Below are 22003 nucleotides of genomic sequence, written 5' to 3'. Positions count from 1 at the left end.
TCCAGTGAAGCAAATTTTCAGCAACGGCTCTCTCCAGAATGCAAAGGCCACATTGAAAAAGGTCAGATTATGCATAAAAAAAAAACCCAAACTCAGCAACAAATGGACATGGTAAGATTTTTTTTAAGGGGTAAGTAGAGCAGCTCTTCCTGCCTCAGCCACACACAAAAAAAAAAAAAGTCCCTCAACTTAGTTCTCTGGCCCTAGAAAGGACAGCTCCTTTATAATCAGCGTTATTGCTCCCGCTGGCGTGGCAATATTCTGTAATATTTTACTTTATCACGGCTACTGAATCCCATGGAAACAGATTTTCTGCGTTATAGAACGCAATATCCTGCATCATCAGTAAGTACAATCCATCTGAATGTGAAGAACAGATTTATTATTTTGATATCCCTTTGAGACCCTCTGACCCAGTGATGTGATCAGACCACAAAATAGGAAAAAACACCAATACCAGAAAATCTGTTAAAACACCATCTTTTCAAATGTAGCTTTGCAGGCCAACACACCCTTCCCCGATCCCCCATGGCGCCTTTTGCGGGACGGCCACAACTGCCGACAAACCTCTTTTCCCACCGTAGCGGTCTCCTCGGTTTGGGCATGGCGAGAGCTGAATGGCATCATGGGTAGGCAGTAAAAGTCTTTGCATTTCCAGTGTCTATTTACCAAGGAAAAGAATCTTCAATAGTGTGGGTTGATACTCAGCGCTGCTATGCATGGCAGCATCTTCATTTCCTCCCCAGGAGGTTTCCAAACAGCAAGTGCCGACATTAACGGCTATCCTGCATCGTGGCGAGTTAATTTGACATGTTAAAAAAATCAAAATAAAACATGAAAAAAATGACAAATCCACTAGTGACTTACTAAATGTTACCTGCTGAATGTGGTCAGAACAAAATGCCACAATTGCAAGTAACACCAATTAAGCTTCCATGGAAAGCGCGCCTGGTTGTACATACAAATATTTCATGGCGCGCGTCGCGTTCCTGGGTCGGTGGGGAAAACACGCCGTGCACATTCTCCCGGTAATTTAAATATTCCCTTTCACACTTTTTTTTTTAAAACAGAACGGTTCACAAAAAGGTCCAACAAGCTCTTCTTTTAGAAGTCCCTTTAAGTGGTCTTCCCCAGCTCAATCTTCCTCTGGAGGACACGAGCGGAGTGGTAGATTAGAGAGTCAATAAGGCCTGCAACTGAAAAAGGAAATCACGGTCAAGGGAGCAGTCGGCTGGTGTAGTGGTTAAAGGGGGAGTGCCACTTGGCACTTTCTGAAATGGGTACATTTTGGCATTGGGAATACCATGTGTGAAAAAACAGAAATCTGGATGGGCACCGAAAGGGTTCCAACAAAAATCAAACAAGATATGGGCCAGGGGGGAGGAGGAGTTGGGTGGGGGAGTGAAGGAGATAATGGTCTGGAGAGGGTAGTTATGGGCCGAGGGGGAGGAATCCCAGCTCACGCCCGCCCCCTTTCGGCAGCGCTGGGCACGGCTAACACCATTTGTAGAAGAGTACGCCATTAGTTTTGGGGATAACCATATTGCAAATGATATCATCAGCAGTTTACTGTTCGGGTCCTATTGTAATCTACTCACGAGCATCATCTCTCCCATTAAATATATATTTTTGCAAGAAAGGGAGATAATGTGTATATTGAGATGCACATATCAGAAGCTCTCTCCCAATAAGAAAGGGAATGGCAGGGCACTTCTAAAAAGCCACAGGTCAGACTTACACCGGTAAAGGTATCTCAGGATGGGGAACACTTAATAGTAGTTCATGATCTCAAATGCATACAACAACATTAGTGCCTTATTTCTTTATATAAAAAGACATGTAGGACACCCAGACACCCACAGCATTTACCTGTAAATACTCCTCCTACTATAGCACATACTCCTGTGATAAAATGTGTAAATGACCTGGTGAGAAAAAAAGATACATCTTGTGATTGCTCTTGCAGTGTAAAACACGTACACAAGAGCAGAGCTTTTAATAAAGTGGCAGCGGAATGCGTCAGTAAAATGTTACGCTTTGCACCCGTCATATCTAAATTCCCCATAAAGAGCGCTCTAGCAGTGAAATAAATGCAGCGCAGCCTCTTACCTGTGTTTTTCTGTAAGTTTTACCATCATTGGCGAAAGTTCATAGAGCACAAATACCCCTGGCAGCCCCTGATCTCCTATTAGGCCGTTGGCAATTTTTTCATGTCTGGTAACTGAAAACTGGTTCGTTCGTAGTACCTGGGGAGAGAAATACAAGAGTTTTTTTCCATGTGGCCACACACTGCTTTCGGCATCTGCCTGAACATCCCTGTTCTGCAAATGCATTCCGGGAGCTTTAAATGGCAGAACTATTGGATGATCATCACTCAGCTGCCCAGCAGCCTAAATACGGCAGTCTAAGTGACCAATTCTATATTGCCGGAAGTGGCAATTCAGGGCATTCTCGGACAGACATAGCAATGGACTGCAACTGGGATTTAGGGCCCACGGTGGCGGCTTTGGCAGTTGTACAGGGTGTATTTACTTTCATGTCCGTGCCAGTGTGGACACCTCTAGAATAATGCCCATAAACTGCTATCCTGCAGACAGCCATGTTTCAGTGCTATTAGCAATCCTTAAAAGCTCTTTACAATCAGTGGCCCTTAGCGAGCACAAATGGCTACTGCCGTTTGGTGAATGTGAGCGACAAGGAGCGTGATGCGGGGGAAGCCGGAAGCTAAATAAAATACTACAGTAGCGGTTCAGGCTCTTAATAAAAAGGAGCAAAACATTCAATATCCAACATTTTTTTACATTATATAAATCAGTACTATAATATTAGATAATATTTACTGCATACATTTTTTACATTTTTTTTTATTTGAACTTTTAATGACTTTTTTGTGGTTTAATTTACTGAGCATCCTGTGGTTGCAGGTTTTAGCCACCTCCCCCAGCAGTGCAAAATCTTGGGCAACAATACATCATCACAAATATGAGTGCTGCAGTGTTCCCAGCAGGAGATAGTCTCATGTTAAAGCTTACACCTCAGATACAATATTACCTTGTAATACAAGGTTACAATGTAGCTGGCGAGTTACACTGACTGAAGTATTGTTTAAAGCTGCAGTTCAAGCATATAAATATAAATAAATATTATATATATATATATATATATATATATATATATATTTATATATAAATCTATCTATGTATATAAATCTATCTATATAGATATATATAGATATATATCTATATATCTATATGTGTTCGACAAACCTATTCCCCCGCACGCCCGGGGTGAGTGGATTTGATCTCGTGGCGAGCTCCTTATGACCGCCCAAGCATCGCACGTGTTTTTTTTTTTTTTAATTCTCCCTGTTCGCGCTGAAAAAACAAAAAAAATTAAAACCCAGCAGCCTAATTGGCTGACAGGACTTGGTAGGCTGCCAAGATTTTTTTTTCCCATCCAGGCTAACGCAGGCGCATCCTCTTCCTGCTGCTTGAAGAGGTTAGTACTCAATTGCATCTCCCGGTCCTCGCTTCCCCTCCCTGTCCCTGTCTGCCCGCGGGGTGTGTGATGGTAGCGGGGGTGTTCCTCCCCCCCCCGCTTCCCCCATGGCTGCCCGCGCGGGGCGGGAGATCGGCGTGCGGGGGGACAGGGGGGGGAAAGAGCGGGAGCATGGTGCTGGTCGCGGCCTTTCCGCTCTTCCCTTCTACACCCCCCCCCCCCCCCGAGTCCCAGGGATTCCGCTGGCCGCACGCACTGCTGCCCCTGGCTTTTCCCTCTCCACTCTCCTCCCTCCTAGGAGCATGCGGGCAGTCCTCGCTGCCTGTGAGCTGAGAGGGGAGGGGGTCATCTGTGGTGTCGGCTTCTTCTGTAAACTTTCATGTGAGCTACCGGAGGTGAGGGTGGGGGTGGAGGGAGCTGCTGCTCAACGGTGTGTGTGTGTCAGTGAGTGTGTGTGTCAGTGAGTGTGTGTGTGTCAGTGAGTGTGTGTGTGCCAGTGAGTGTGTGTGTGTCAGTGAGTGTGTGTGTGTCAGTGAGTGTGTGTGTGTCAGTGAGTGTGTGTGTGTGTCAGTGAGTGTCAGTGAGTGTCAGTGAGTGTCAGTGAGTGTCAGTGAGTGTCAGTGAGTGTCAGTGAGTGTCAGTGAGTGTCAGTGAGTGTCAGTGAGTGTCAGTGAGTGTCAGTGAGTGTCAGTGAGTGTCAGTGAGTGAGTGAATCTTTGTGATTGAGATTGATTGAGATTTAGATTTTCATTGATTGAGATTTAGATTTAAATTGATTGAGATTTAGATTTACATTGATTGAGATTTAGATTTACATTGATTGAGATTTAGATTTACATTGATTGAGATTTAGATTTACATTGATTGAGATTTAGATTTACATTGATTGAGATTTAGATTTACATTGATTGAGATTTAGATTTACATTGATTGAGATTTAGATTTACATTTATTGAGATTTAGTTTTACATTGATTGAGATTTAGATTTACATTGATTGAGATTTACATTGATTGAGATTTAGATTTACATTGATTGAGATTTAGTTTTACATTGATTGAGATTTAGTTTTACATTGATTGAGATTTAGTTTTACATTGATTGAGATTTAGATTTACATTGATTGAGATTTAGTTTTACATTGATTGAGATTTACATTGATTGAGATTTAGATTTACATTGATTGAAATTTAGTTTTACATTGATTGAGATTTAGTTTTACATTGATTGAGATTTAGTTTTACATTGATTGAGATTTAGATTTATTTACATTGATTGAGATTTAGATTTACATTGATTGAGATTTACATTGATTGAGATTTAGTTTTACATTGATTGAGATTTAGTTTTACATTGATTGAGATTTAGATTTATTTACATTGATTGAGATTTAGATTTACATTGATTGAGATTTACATTGATTGACATTTAGATTTACATTGATTGAGATTTAGATTTACATTGATTGAGATTTAGATTTACATTGATTGAGATTTAGATTTACATTGATTGAGATTTAGTTTTACATTGATTGAGATTTAGTTTTACATTGATTGAGATTTAGTTTTACATTGATTGAGATTTAGATTTATTTACATTGATTGAGATTTAGATTTACATTGATTGAGATTTAGATTTACATTGAGATTTAGTTTTACATTGATTGAGATTTAGATTTACATTGATTGAGATTTAGATTTACATTGATTTAGATTTACATTGATTGAGATTTATTTACATTGATTGAGATTTAGATTTACATTGATTGAGATTTACATTGATTGAGATTTAGATTTACATTGATTGAGATTTAGTTTTACATTGATTGAGATTTAGTTTTACATTGATTGAGATTTAGTTTTACATTGATTGAGATTTAGATTTACATTGATTGAGATTTAGTTTTACATTGATTGAGATTTACATTGATTGAGATTTAGATTTACATTGATTGAAATTTAGTTTTACATTGATTGAGATTTAGTTTTACATTGATTGAGATTGAGATTTACATTGATTGAGATTTAGATTTATTTACATTGATTGAGATTTAGATTTACATTGATTGAGATTTAGATTTACATTGATTGAGAATTTAGATTTACATTGATTGAGATTTAGATTTACATTGATTTAGATTTACATTGATTGAGATTTATTTACATTGATTGAGATTTAGATTTACATTGATTGAGATTTACATTGATTGAGATTTAGATTTACATTGATTGAGATTTAGTTTTACATTGATTGAGATTTAGTTTTACATTGATTGAGATTTAGTTTTACATTGATTGAGATTTAGATTTACATTGATTGAGATTTAGTTTTACATTGATTGAGATTTACATTGATTGAGATTTAGATTTACATTGATTGAAATTTAGTTTTACATTGATTGAGATTTAGTTTTACATTGATTGAGATTTAGATTTATTTACATTGATTGAGATTTAGATTTACATTGATTGAGATTTACATTGAGATTTAGTTTTACATTGATTGAGATTTAGATTTATTTACATTGATTGAGATTTAGATTTACATTGATTGACATTTAGATTTACATTGATTGAGATTTAGATTTACATTGATTGAGATTTAGATTTACATTGATTGAGATTTAGATTTACATTGATTGAGATTTAGATTTACATTGATTGAGATTTAGTTTTACATTGATTGAGATTTAGTTTTACATTGATTGAGATTTAGTTTTACATTGATTGAGATTTAGATTTACATTGATTGAGATTTAGATTTATTTACATTGATTGAGATTTAGATTTACATTGATTGAGATTTAGATTTACATTGAGATTTAGTTTTACATTGATTGAGATTTAGATTTACATTGATTGAGATTTAGATTTACATTGATTTAGATTTACATTGATTGAGATTTATTTACATTGATTGAGATTTACATTGATTGAGATTTAGATTTACATTGATTGAGATTTAGTTTTACATTGATTGAGATTTAGTTTTACATTGATTGAGATTTAGTTTTACATTGATTGAGATTTAGATTTACATTGATTGAGATGTAGTTTTACATTGATTGAGATTTACATTGATTGAGATTTAGATTTACATTGATTGAGATTTAGATTTACATTGATTGAGATTTAGTTTTACATTGATTGAGATTGAGATTTACATTGATTGAGATTTAGATTTATTTACATTGATTGAGATTTAGATTTACATTGATTGAGATTTAGATTTACATTGATTGAGAATTTAGATTTACATCGATTGAGATTTAGATTTACATTGATTTAGATTTACATTGATTGAGATTTATTTACATTGATTGAGATTTAGATTTACATTGATTGAGATTTACATTGATTGAGATTTAGATTTATTTACATTGATTGAGATTTAGATTTACATTGATTGAGATTTAGATTTACATTGATTGAGAATTTAGATTTACATTGATTGAGATTAAGATTTACATTGATTTAGATTTACATTGATTGAGATTTATTTACATTGATTGAGATTTAGATTTACATTGATTGAGATTTACATTGATTGAGATTTAGATTTACATTGATTGAGATTTAGTTTTACATTGATTGAGATTTAGTTTTACATTGATTGAGATTTAGTTTTACATTGATTGAGATTTAGATTTACATTGATTGAGATTTAGTTTTACATTGATTGAGATTTACATTGATTGAGATTTAGATTTATATTGATTGAAATTTAGTTTTACATTGATTGAGATTTAGATTTATTTACATTGATTGAGATTTAGATTTACATTGATTGAGATTTACATTGATTGAGATTTAGTTTTACATTGATTGAGATTTAGATTTATTTACATTGATTGAGATTTAGATTTACATTGATTGACATTTAGATTTACATTGATTGAGATTTAGATTTACATTGATTGAGATTTAGATTTACATTGATTGAGATTAAGATTTACATTGATTGAGATTTAATTTTACATTGATTGAGATTTAGTTTTACATTGATTGAGATTTAGTTTTACATTGATTGAGATTTAGTTTTACATTGATTGAGATTTAGATTTACATTGATTGAGATTTAGATTTATTTACATTGATTGAGATTTAGATTTACATTGATTGAGATTTAGATTTACATTGAGATTTAGTTTTACATTGATTGAGATTTAGATTTACATTGATTGAGATTTACATTGATTGAGATTTAGATTTATTTACATTGATTGAGATTTAGATTTACATTGATTGAGATTTACATTGATTGAGATTTAGATTTACATTGATTGAGATTTAGTTTTACATTGATTGAGATTTAGATTTACATTGATTGAGATTTACATTGATTGAGATTTAGATTTATTTACATTGATTGAGATTTAGATTTACATTGATTGAGATTTAGATTTACATTGATTGAGAATTTAGATTTACATTGATTGAGATTTAGATTTAAATTGATTGAGATTTACATTGATTGATATTTATTTACATTGATTGAGATTTAGATTTAAATTGATTGAGATTTAGATTTACATTGATTTAGATTTACATTGATTGAGATTTATTTACATTGATTGAGATTTAGATTTACATTTATTGAGATTTAGATTTAAATTGATTGAGATTTAGATTTACATTGATTGAGATTTAGATTTACATTGATTGAGATTTAGATTTATTTACATTGTTTGAGATTGAGATTTATTTACATTGATTGAGATTTAGATTTACATTGATTGAGATTTAGATTTACATTGATTGAGAATTTGGATTTACATTGATTGAGATTTAGATTTATTTACATTGATTGAGATTTAGATTTACATTGATTGAGATTTAGATTTACATTGAGATTTAGTTTTACATTGATTGAGATTTAGATTTACATTGATTGAGATTTACATTGATTGAGATTTAGATTTATTTACATTGATTGAGATTTAGATTTACATTGATTGAGATTTACATTGATTGAGATTTAGATTTACATTGATTGAGATTTAGTTTTACATTGATTGAGATTTAGATTTACATTGATTGAGATTTACATTGATTGAGATTTAGATTTACATTGATTGAGATTTAGTTTTACATTGATTGAGATTTAGATTTATTTACATTGATTGAGATTTAGATTTACATTGATTGAGATTTAGATTTACATTGATTGAGAATTTAGATTTACAATGATTGAGATTTAGATTTAAATTGATTGAGATTTACATTGATTGATATTTATTTACATTGATTGAGATTTAGATTTAAATTGATTGAGATTTAGATTTACATTGATTTAGATTTACATTGATTGAGATTTATTTACATTGATTGAGATTTAGATTTACATTTATTGAGATTTAGATTTAAATTGATTGAGATTTAGATTTACATTGATTGAGATTTAGATTTACATTGATTGAGATTTAGATTTATTTACATTGTTTGAGATTGAGATTTATTTACATTGATTGAGATTTAGATTTACATTGATTGAGATTTAGATTTACATTGATTGAGAATTTGGATTTACATTGATTGAGATTTAGATTTACATTGATTGAAATTTAGATTTAAATTGATTGAGATTTAGATTTAGATTGATTGAGATTTAGATTTAGATTTACATTGATTGAGATTGAGATTTACATTGATTGAGATTTATATTTACATTGATTGAGATTTACATTGATTGAGATTTAGATTTACATTGATTGAGATTTACATTGATTGAGATTTAGATTTATATTGATTGAAATTTAGTTTTACATTGATTGAGATTTAGTTTTACATTGATTGAGATTTAGATTTATTTACATTGATTGAGATTTAGATTTACATTGATTGAGATTTACATTGATTGAGATTTAGATTTATTTACATTGATTGAGATTTAGATTTACATTGATTGACATTTAGATTTACATTGATTGAGATTTAGATTTACATTGATTGAGATTTAGATTTACATTGATTGAGATTTAGATTTACATTGATTGAGATTTAGTTTTACATTGATTGAGATTTAGTTTTACATTGATTGAGATTTAGTTTTACATTGATTGAGATTTAGTTTTACATTGATTTAGATTTACATTGATTGAGATTTAGATTTAAATTGATTGAGATTTAGATTTACATTGATTTAGATTTACATTGATTGAGATTTACATTGATTGAGATTTATTTACATTGATTGAGATTTATATTTACATTGATTGAGATTTAGATTTAAATTGATTGAGATTTAGATTTACATTGATTGAGATTTAGATTTACATTGATTGAGATTTAGATTTATTTACATTGATTGAGATTTAGATTTACATTGATTGAGATTTAGATTTACATTGATTGAGATTTAGTTTTACATTGATTGAGATTTAGTTTTACATTGATTGAGATTTAGATTTACATTGATTGAGATTTAGTTTTACATTGATTGAGATTTAGTTTTACATTGATTGAGATTTACATTGATTGAGATTTATTTACATTGATTGAGATTTAGATTTAAATTGATTGAGATTTAGATTTACATTGATTTAGATTTACATTGATTGAGATTTATTTACATTGATTGAGATTTAGATTTACATTTATTGAGATTTAGATTTAAATTGATTGAGATTTAGATTTATTTACATTGATTGAGATTTAGATTTATTTACATTGATTGAGATTTAGATTTACATTGATTGAGATTTAGATTTACATTGATTGAGATTTAGTTTTACATTGATTGAGATTTAGTTTTACATTGATTGAGATTTAGATTTAAATTGATTGAGATTTAGTTTTACATTGATTGAGATTGAGATTTATTTACATTGTTTGAGATTGAGATTTATTTACATTGATTGAGATTTAGATTTACATTGATTGAGATTTAGATTTACATTGATTGAAATTTAGATTTAAATTGATTGAGATTTAGATTTACATTGATTTAGATTTACATTGATTGAGATTTAGATTTACATTGATTGAGATTTAGATTTACATTGAGATTTAGATTTACATTGATTGAGATTTAGATTTACATTGATTGAGATTTAGTTTTACATTGATTGAGATTTACATTGATTGAGATTTAGATTTACATTGATTGAGATTTAGATTTACATTGATTGAGATTTAGATTTACATTGATTGAGATTTTAGATTTACATTGATTGAGATTTAGATTTAAATTGATTGAGATTTAGATTTACATTGATTGAGATTTACATTGATTGAGATTTATTTACATTGATTGAGATTTAGATTTAAATTGATTGAGATTTAGATTTACATTGATTTAGATTTACATTGATTGAGATTTATTTACATTAATTGAGATTTAGATTTAAATTGATTGAGATTTAGATTTACATTGATTGAGATTTAGATTTATTTACATTGATTGAGATTTAGATTTACATTGATTGAGATTTAGATTTACATTGATTGAGATTTAGATTTACATTGATTGAGATTTAGATTTACATTGATTGAGATTGAGATTTATTTACATTGATTGAGATTGAGATTTACATTGATTGAGATTTACATTGATTGAGATTGAGATTTACATTGATTGAGATTTAGATTTACATTGAGATTTAAATTTACATTGATTGAGATTTAGATTTACATTGATTGAGATTGAGATTTACATTGATTGAGATTTATATTTACATTGATTGCGATTTAGATTTACATTGATTGAGATTTACATTGATTTACATTGATTGAGATTTATATTGATTTACATTGATTGAGATTTACATTGATTGACAGACATTGACATTTACATTCAATATAAATATACATAAATATATATAAATATATCTATATAAATAAATTTATATTTATATATATATATATTTTTTTTTTTTCTCCCACACATGTAGGATATTGCTTGAACTGCTGCTTTAAACTGAAAGGCGACCATTACGCGAACCCAGGGTAGCAGGGTCTTTGCTGATCGCTCACGTGAGAACTAATCGATCAGCAGCTTAGGTAACTAGCTGTTATTTAAAAGGTAATGAAATGCTGCATAAAATCTAAAAAAATATATATATTTTTGTTTTATAAAGTGCCGCCAGTAAGGCTGCTTGAGAAATTATATTGCAGTGATTAAAGTAATGCAGTTCTCCAGATCATACAGTGTACGTTACAAAGCAATAACTAAGCAATCCTCAAATAGTATTTGCATTTGACTGTGGAAATCCTTCTCCCTTGTTCCGAATATTTTGCCCCAAAAAGAAAGCAGGGGGGGTGCAGTACATAGTATGTAAATAGGAGCATATTTCCCTCTCCAGGAGAAACCCCCATGATCCGTAATAATGCAATTAAGTTTTCATGGACACAAAAATCCAAGTGGGGTAGAGACCTTCAATTGGACAAGAAACCCTCAATTGGACAAGAAACCCAAAATTGCACTCTATGAGAATAAAACACTTAGTGGGAGTGAACAATATATCCGAGGCTAATAGCCAAAGTGCTATACGACGCAAAACAAAAAATTATTTATTAAGTACATGAGGGAACAATATCAGGGAGTGTGGGGTATGAATAAGGGTGTGTTTAAAAATACGGTAGATGGTGACCAGAATAGAGAGTGTTCTCTCTCACTCATCAGGTATAGTTCACATATAGGGGAGGCCACTGCTAAAGCTTATAAAGCATATCCCTGCAGTGAATACCTGGTAGTGGGCAATGAGGTCTAGTGAGCCAAAGTCCTGACAAGGTATATGGTAGAAAATTCTACCAGCAAGAGGGGATACTAAACACAAAATAACACTTAAAGTGTAAAGGAATGTATCCCTGGTTCATATGAATCGCTTGAAAACAAGTAGCATATGCAAAATGGTGTAACATGTATCAATGGGTAAGTATATCTGAACATTAAAGTAAAACAGAGGATTGGTATTTCAACATATATATACATGTATACCCATAATCCCCTGAATAAAGTTGTCTCCCATGCATCAGACTGCATACAAAAGTAATTTCAAACTGTGTATATACACATCGATTACTGCAACCTCCTGCTGTCCGGCCTTCCTGCCTCTCACCTGTCTCCCCTACAATCTATCCTAAACGCTGCTGCCAGAATCACTCTACTCTTTCCTAAATCTGTCTCCGCATCTCCCCTCCTGAAATCTATCTCCTGGCTTCCGATCAAATCCCGCATCTCACACTCAATTCTTCTCCTCACTTTTAAAGCTTTACATTCTTCTGCCCCTCCTTACATCTCAGCCCTAATTTCTCGCAATGCACCATCCAGACTCTTGCGTTCTTCTTAAGGATGTCTTCTTTCTACCCCCTTTGTATCTAAAGCTCTCTCCCGCCTTAAAACTTTCTGCCCCACACCTCTGGAATGCCTTTCCCCTCAATACCCGACTAGCACCCTCGCTATCCACCTTTAAGAGTCACCTTAAGACACATCTGCTTAAAGAAGCATATGAATAGCACTGGATAATCATGGGCACATGATACATAAAGCTTGGCCCCCTGCAGACGCACTTACTAGAATTCCCTCCTACTGTCTCTGTACGTTCTCCCTACCTACCAATTAGATTGTAAGCTCCTCGGAGCAGGGACTCCTCTTCCTTAATGTTACTTTTATGTCTGAAGCGCTTATTCCCATGATCTGTTATTTTTATTATTTGTTATTTATATGATATGTATTACTACTGTGAAGCGCTATGTACATTTATGGCGCTATATAAATAAAGACATACAATACATCATGTCAGGCTATGGCATAAGGCAAGAAAAAAGGGTAAGTAGAGATCAATTTCTGTTACTACCCGATCAGCCGAGTTGGTGCTGGTTTACACGATACACCAGAGCTCCTTGCATTGCTGGTCACTGCTACCGACGTCAGAAGAGTGACGTCATTAAAACCGACGGGCTGTTTCGCGTAGGAAGATACGCTTCGTCAGGGCAGGAGTGGTAGAAAGACCACTTCACTGAATCCTTATATACCCATTTTCTTAATGAGAAGCAGGCAAGTCCCTGATAATTAACTCCTTGTGAGCTCCCTATTAAGGGAGTCTCTAATCAACACAATCCTCACTAGGAGGTAACAGTTCAATTTAGTGTTTTTCTGCACTAATTAGAAAATTGCAGATAGCTGACAATTCAAGCAAAATAGATATGTGGAAAAAACATTTATCAGCACACCCCAAGATAACACTATCATTAGTATATCTAGTATAAATGCTAGATGACCTCAGTATACGGATATAATGTCACACTTTAGAGTTATCAGTAGTATTGCAAATCATACTAAGATAAAGGCTAAACATGCCTACGTGTGTTAATCCTATGTCATGGTGTATGTTTGTTTAGCGGAATCAGAAATAAAAGAACACAAATAATTACCATACTAAAAAGTTTGAAATATATGGAGTACCAGGGTATTGAACAGGAGGTAGGGGAGTGATAAGACAAAGGTGGTAATCGTGTGACTCATTGATGAGAGCCACCCCTCGTAGATGATAAATACTCTTGATGATAGACCTATGATTTAGATCCCATGTAAATTATAGGGTCCAGCCACCGAACAATGTAACCATAGTATGTAATGTAGGAATGTGCACCCTTACATGGAGCCACCTCTAAGAGTCAAAATGGTACCGCTAGAGTATAAGACTCCATTATAAAATATATCCCTGGATCCCATGTAAAGGGCAGTGTATAATCAGGTAAAAACGGGCATACACAGATGGAAATTCATAAATGAATGCTGCACGACCTGTGTGTGTGAGTAATACATCAATAGTGCTTATGTCACCGTCATACTGTCACTGGTATTTCCAACCATACCACAATAAAGGCTAAAAAACCTAAGTGTGGTGTTTCTGTGTCGTGGTGTATGTATGTGTAGCACTTGCACAAATGAAAAAAACACAAAATAACACCATACTAAAAGGCTTAGGGACCGGAGATATATAGAGTAATGGGGGATCGAACAAGGGGAAGGCATGGACAACGGGGATCATGATGTGACTAGCTGATGAAGGCAACTCCTAATAGGTGCTATACGCTCCTAAAGGTGAATAGATACTTGGATCCCATATAAATCAACAGGCCTGGCTACCAAACAGGGTCATCGTTTGTATGTGATGTAGGAATGAATACCCTTACTTGGAACCACCTCTAATAGTCAAAATGGTACCACTAGAGTATATGACTCCATTAAAAAATATATATATCCCTGGATCCCATATGAGAGGTAGTTCGTACTCAGATGAAAATGAGAGCATAAGTTATTAGGACTGTTGGTATCTAAGTCTTATGATGTACAGAGGTGGGGGTCCATAAGAATGGTGTGTATATGAACCCCTCATTGAGGCCATCGGGATACAATATCTGCAAGGTGTATATCCACCTACATTCCACCTGCATTAAACGTCGGTCCCAGTCCCCCTTCCTTTGACCCCACCTCACGTGTTCAATACCACAAAACATCACAGACGTCAAATCGCCATCGTGTGCCTCATTGACATGTTTGGCTACTGGTAGATCTTTAAGATTTCTGATAGACCCTATGTGTTCAAGGACCCGTGTCTTAAGTTGTCTGTGGGTTTTACCCACATTTTTTCCCACATTTGCATGTAATCAGGTAAATCACCCCTGTTGTCAGACAATTGATGTAATCTCTAATGTGGTAAGTTTTTGAATTGGGGCCCAAAAAGGACTTGGTTTTGGGCATATAGGTGCAGGCCTTGCACCTACCACATTAATAGGAACAGATGGGTTTAGCATCACCTAACCATGTTCATGGTTGGTCCCCTCTATAGTGACTGTGTACAAGGGTGTCCTGGAGATTGTGTGCTCTCCTAAATGTCATGGTGGGATTCTCTTCGAGTACCTGTTTAAGATCCCTATCCTCCGTTAGTACGTGCCAATGCTTGGAGAAAATATTCCTGATATTGTTCCATTGGTTATTATATGTGGAGTACGGGGAAATGTCACAGATGTGGCCTAAAAGAATCCTATTTGCACTCACTATTTTACAGATGCTAGGCAAGATTCAATCCTTGGAGTTGCCCCCATAGCCATACATAAACATTTATAAAACCATATTTATTGAACATATATGTAACAAATGAACAACTTTAAAATAACCACTATTTGGCTAAAAACAAGGGATAGATAGCGGGGTGCGGGGAAGGAGTATTAGTATTATCACCAATACAGTGGGAGACTTCTAATACTACTAAAGACACATGGGATATAATCCCAAAATTGGTATGGGTAGGGGTAGAGGATATACACGGGTTAATTATTGCGTCAAAATATATTAGTAGTTGATCCATCCATTATAATTGTACCTACACATGAATATTTCACAATGTGGTGACGTCACTCTGCCGTGTATATGAGGGTGATCAATGGTATTCGGCCGCAAAATAAACATAAAGTATACTTATATGTCCGTTTTAGTATTGCACATAGCTTAAAAGTTCAGCTTACCATTCGTGTACTAAATTAACTCAGTATCCCTATATCCCCCAGGAAATTCGCGAGTCACTCGCAATCCTGTGACATCGCTACTGACCATATACACAATGAGCGTTGTTCAGTCAGAGAAGGCATTATACATCATATACCAATAGTGTCATATTGTCTTAATCAGGAATTCAGCTTCTAGTGAATGTTAGTATACGACCTGATTTCCTCAGTCTCAAAATGGACTCCCATTACCCTGATGAAGCGCTAGAAGCGGGAAACGTACGTCGGAACGTGATGACGTCTTGATGGTTCAATTCCTCAATATTTGAACAGTTCCGCCTTAATTGTTGGAACTGTCCAATAGGGATGCTATTCACCATGTACCTGGGGTGGTGGCTGTCTGCTATCAACAGACTGTTAGTTGATGTTGCCTTTCGGTAAATTGTAGTTTCTAATGTCCCATCATCCTTCTTGGTTATAGTCAAATCAAGAAAATTAATCCTATGTCTGTCTACTAAGTTTTCATTAAAGAATTATTCAATGTTTTAATGGTGCAATCCCACATAGCCGTCCCAAACAAAAAAAAAATACGTTTGTAATAATGTCTAATGAATTGGCGTCCACAATATAATCTAAACGGCCCAGTAGCAAAGATGTCTTATTTGTGTTCCTTTGGAATTTGAATACAAATTGCATTTCTTAGGCGTCTCTGAATGGGGTGGGAAGATGTTGGTAGGTCTTATTTACCCTTAGATCACCCCGACTTCGGAGTCAATAAAAGATAAGGGAGTTAGATGGGGCCCTGGCTGTGCAAAAGGAGTGTGCAGACACCCAGTGACATCACACAAAAGGAGCTGCCGGAGGAAATCAAACCCTTCAAGTCTCCACTGAGCGTGTTTACAAACCAATTTAAAAACATGAATAGGTTTCAGATTTGTGAAAATGGCATCAATTACCCAGATGGGAGCCATTAACCATGTCACTGCCATTAGTACACTTTGCCCCTAGGAGGAACTGACCACTTAACCATGTCACTGCCACTAGTACACTGCTGAATTGTCACGTTTCCTACCTCTCCATCAACTTTTACATAGACGGTGGGGACGATTTTCACAAAGTACTGAAACATCATGGAAGCTGCAGTGAGAAAAGAAAAGTACAGTTACAACACAATTAACGTCATTCGGGATGTGTGTACACACTGAAGTGATTCAGTGAGTAAAGGCACCGACTCGGAAAACAATGACAGAATTTGTCAGCTGCTTGCGACCTTGGGCAACTCACCATCTCCCTGTGCCACAGGCACCAAAACACACACACACACACACACACACACACACACACACACACACACACACACACACACACACACACACACACACACACACACACACACACACACACACACACACACACACACACACACACACACACACACACACACACACACACACACACACACACACACACACACACACACACACACACACACACACACTTTTTTTTATTTTTATGCTGCGCTTCTGTGTAAGAAGCCTGCAGCTGGCAACAAAATTGGCCAGACATGTGAAAAACAGAAAGTGAATCCCTGGAGAAGGATGGGGAATTCACTTTGTTTTTCACTGAAAAATAGATTATAAGCTCTACGGGGCAGGGACACTGTCAGTGGTATACAAGTACAATTATTATTATTTATAAATAAAAGACGAGCACAGAGGCTGAGAGAATACCATGGCCTGGCTATGTCTGCCCTATGTGGGAACTTTGTATCCCAAGGACCGGTTGTGAGATTACCAACGAGAAGAATTCAAAAGAGGAACTAATGGGGCAGTGACCACGTAGGATTTACTGCCCACAAAGACTGTGATGGCAGATACAGAAGATATGATTAAGAAAAGGTTCGGGATCTTTTTAGAAAGGAAAGGTATACAGGGATATACCAAATAATGCAAAACAAAAGCATCCATCGAGAAATGTGATCCTATTTACAGGGGCCAGGAAGCATTATTTTCTCTTAGGAGATATAGTTGACCACTACATCACTGGGGTGTTTAGTTTGCTTCCTCTGGGTCAATATAAATACAAACACAGGACGAGTATCTCACTGCTTAGTAAATATGATGTGTTATTGAGCCGAGTATTGCATTCAATAAGAATTTAAGATTGGACTCTCTTCTTTTCAGCCCAAGACCCTAATCCACTTCTATTTCCTAAAGGGCCCTTCCAAATAAACAGACACGGCTTCCCCGTGCAGGAGAAGAGGTCAGCTCCAAGTGAGTGGAACTACAAAGTTCTCCAGCACATGGAAGCTTCTTCACTGCATACGGATTCAAGACCTAGGTCGCCTCTGTCCATGGCCATTCAGGTATATTGTCAATCAAATGGAAAAAATACCTTATAGCACTGGGAAGAACGCGAAAAACAAAAAACAGTGCAATCTGTGTGTGAACAGACACCTCCCCTCTAAATTAGGTAATTTACAAGAATATTTCAGTGTCGCCCCTCGGTCTGATTCGTCTATTGTGTACCTGCTCACTAAGCGTTCACTCTTTTTTCTCCTTCAAGAACAAGTGAGCAGTTACGGAATCGTGGAATCAGACCGGGTTGAGCCGGCAACTAGTATCACGAGACGAGATCACTAGACCACGTGACGCGGAAGTGGACTCAAACGCTACGGCGGTGAGATACCAGCAGCTACACAAAGTCTGTTGTATTCAATTGTGAGTTCCTCTTCATATGTGTAAGGGCACTGTGCATATTTACCATTTTCCATTTGGTGATTAAATTGCATCACTATGTGCGCGCGCCGGCTTTCCGCTCCCCATTTTGTGATCCACACCCCACGAGCTACAGTCTCTACCCAGACCAGTGAGAGGTGTGAAGGGGATCCCACAGAAATACATCTACGCATATCTCCAATCCCAAAAGGAGGTCTTCACCAGAGGCGGGCGCCATTTTCAATGTTGTTCTATTGACATTTGATAAATGCCCTAATTTAGATGGGAGGTGTCTGCTCACACACAGATTACACTGTATTTTGTTTGTCTGTCTTCCCAGCGCTATAGGGTATTTTTTTCACTGGGACTATCTTTTCTCTTGGGGTGAGAGAATCTTAACTATCTGTCCCTGCAGCTTGGGCGAGTAGGATTTATTTGTTTTTATGCGGGACACTCATCTTTTCACTGATTAAAGAGCGCATTATCGTAATTTTTTGCACTATATTGTCAATCATCTTGCACGGTTTAGCGCTAGAAATCATGGACTGGATGGAAATCGCATGGAGTCAAACATGTCGGACTGAATGCCTTGTTTCTTTTCCAGTGGGAGTTTGTACGGAAAACCATAAACCAGTATTTCTTGTGATCTGTATCCATACTGGTTACCACTTTGCTCTCTCTCCGTTTCCAGGTGAGTTTATGGCTTGACCAGGAAAACAAAAACGTGATGGCCCCCACTTCCGCTTTGCTCAGGCTGCACCGTGGGGGCGTCAGCCCGAACTCTCCCTACAAAACGAGGACTAAGTCACGACAACCCTCTGGTGTGCCAGGGCCTGTGCCGGATGTCACAAGGGCTTTGTGAAGGGACGAGGGGTTCAGGGCCACATGACCGCTGTAGAAGCCACGAGGCATTTTAGTAATAGTATCTGTATCCTCCTAGAAAGAAGATGCATTTGAACTTCCTTGAATTAGAACAGCTTGGGATAGATATAAGGGAGTCACTTTAAAAAAAAAAAAAGCATAGAACCGGCCTGGACCCGCCGTTTGAATAAGTGGTGAGAATGGATCTGATTTGCCAAATGTTTCTATGATGAATGTTCCCAGAGAAATTATTTTGTTACTTGTTTTGGGTCAAAAACTAAGTCCATATCCCAATTAATGAAGACAGTAAGTGAATATTATCATGTAATGGTGTGTTTTTATATCAAGGAAGCACGAAAGGACATTTACCAAGCAGTGCTATGTCATAAGACCCCTTCTGGTGCCGGAAGAAATGTTACCGCCTATTCAAACCCCTCCCAAGTGTCTCCAAACTAAAAACAAATGGAGTTAAAAATATTTCCAGGTATTGGATTCTGGTAAGAAAAATGCAATCACCCAGATGCGACCTCAAACATAATTTGATCATAGGAGACACTGCCCCTTCAAGAGGAAAAGGGCAAACACATGGCAAAGTGGTCTTCTGAGGAACAAGGCGTGCCCCAAAACTCAAGGGATGGGAAGTGAAGGAGCGGTCTCGCATCCTATTTACAATGACAGATCTGCCTTTTATCAAGCGGACACATTTTAAAGAGACAATCCTTCCTAGGGCCAAAGTGTACAGATGGCAGTGACATGCTTAAGGGGTCACATCTGGGTGAGGTTTTTTTTCCTCTGGCTGTGTTTGCACCTTTAAACTGCAAGTCACATTCTGTCCATTAAAACCTCCATTGGCGTCCACAGCAAACACCAATACCGCTATAATAAATGTGAATATTAACTTATCGTAATTTTTACTACCGCGGTATTACATCATATCGCTATATTGCCCAACTGTACAGTTTACAGAGTGAATGAATGTCGAGATCTCCTTCGATATGAATCCAAAAGCACGTGATCAACATTAAAATATATTTACCTTGGCTGGCGTCGACACTGGTGCCATCAAGTGGGTTTACGATGCCCGGATAATCCCTCCCAAAGGAAAGATGTTTGATGTGATGCGTCATATTTATCTGAAAGAACACATTTAGTATTAATATACGGCACTCCTGTAAAATACACAAGGGTATAACACCACGACTCAAACTGGCGCCTGGCGCGGGACCTGCATGTGGCCCTTGGACTTGCTAATTTCATACCAGTTACTGAGTGTTTTTCACACTGAAACTCACTTGTAAGTTAAGGTAAAGTAAATATATATGGTACAGATGTTATGTAGATGCATCTAAAATGACATTGAAATAACCCTTGTCGCCCATTTACTGATCTGACCTCTTTGGAGAACTAGTAGAAGACCCCTGGTATACACCTTCAACATGAAGCAAGACCTGCCCAGACAGAGCTTACAAATCGAAGCAATGTGAGGCGACATGTCAAGCCAACGCCCTGCTTAACAGGATTTGCAGGTGTGAAGGCACATTGTAATGTAACACTTTTCTATCAAATCTGGTCCGTAGAGATGTGCGAAAACTTTGCATGAGGTCAGGAACCAAGCAAAACGTACCCTGGAGTTGTGAATATAGCCGCGGCTGAGTCACAGTGCGAACGCGATGCTCCAAGCAATAAGTCAATGGCCCAGATACACAAAAGGGTGCCAAACTTTAGCACGTCCATACTCCTAACGATATGAATGGGAGCGGAGGCGTGCTAAAGATCAGCACCAGTGTGTGGATCTGGGCCAATGTGCACTATAACTGTTTAATATGCCAATAATTCTCTACAATCACGTAATGCAGAGACTATAAATACGGAAACCAGGGTTCGCTCACAGAGTGGTGGTATTTCGCTGAAAGCCCCCAAATCGAAGGCAAATTTCCCGATATTAGCATGGTGATGCTTGGTGAAATATTTAGCAGGGAATTTAATTTTGGAAAACAGTTAATATTTCTCCAACACATTTTGGACCATTTCCTACATCGCTGATCCACAGGGCAATGGTTTCGCTCTGGTACCGTCTAGCGCACAGGTGGCCCACTTCAGCCCTCAAAGGCCACCAACAGGCTAGGTTTTCAGGATATCCCTGCTTCAGCACAGGTCGCGCAATCAGTGGCTTAGTCATAATGGCAGCAGCACCTGTGCTGAAGCAGGAATATCCTTATAACCTAACCCACGGGTGCGCAAACTTTCTGCGCTGCGCCCTCTGCCTGCTCAGCCCCAGTGCTCGCGCTCCCCCCCATACCTAACAATTGGCGTCAAATTACGCCGCGGGGTCATGTGATGTTATGTCAACCTGCGGCGTCATTTTATGCCACGGCAACGCATCGCCCAAAGTCAAGGTAAATAAGTTAGAGGCCACGCGCGCTTCCTGGCATTAAATTTAATGCTTTGGGGGGGAAGAGCACGGGGCCTCTGTAACCGA

The 22003-nt window shown here is 36.2% G+C and overlaps 1 protein-coding gene across 3 annotated transcripts in view; it reads right to left on the bottom strand.

The window, feature by feature from the left end:
* Positions 1-361: 361 nt before the first annotated feature.
* ERGIC3 (ERGIC and golgi 3) overlaps positions 362-22003 on the bottom strand; it is a 59033-nt gene continuing 37391 nt past the window's right edge. For all 3 annotated transcript variants that reach the window (XM_075572574.1, XM_075572576.1, XM_075572577.1), the window contains 5 exons: positions 20561-20657; positions 17019-17083; positions 2110-2246; positions 1870-1925; positions 362-1196 (listed from right to left, as the gene is read on the bottom strand). In XM_075572574.1, coding sequence (XP_075428689.1) covers positions 1117-1196; positions 1870-1925; positions 2110-2246; positions 17019-17083; positions 20561-20657 — 435 coding nt within the window. In that variant the 3' untranslated portion in view covers positions 362-1116. The remainder of the gene's footprint in view (positions 1197-1869; positions 1926-2109; positions 2247-17018; positions 17084-20560; positions 20658-22003) is intronic.

The sequence above is a fragment of the Ascaphus truei genome, chromosome 15 (assembly GCF_040206685.1).
Source record: "Ascaphus truei isolate aAscTru1 chromosome 15, aAscTru1.hap1, whole genome shotgun sequence".
Lineage (NCBI taxonomy): Eukaryota > Metazoa > Chordata > Amphibia > Anura > Ascaphidae > Ascaphus > Ascaphus truei.
The sequence above is the reverse complement of the archived record's forward strand: the minus strand, read 5'-3'. Positions and strand labels throughout refer to the sequence as shown.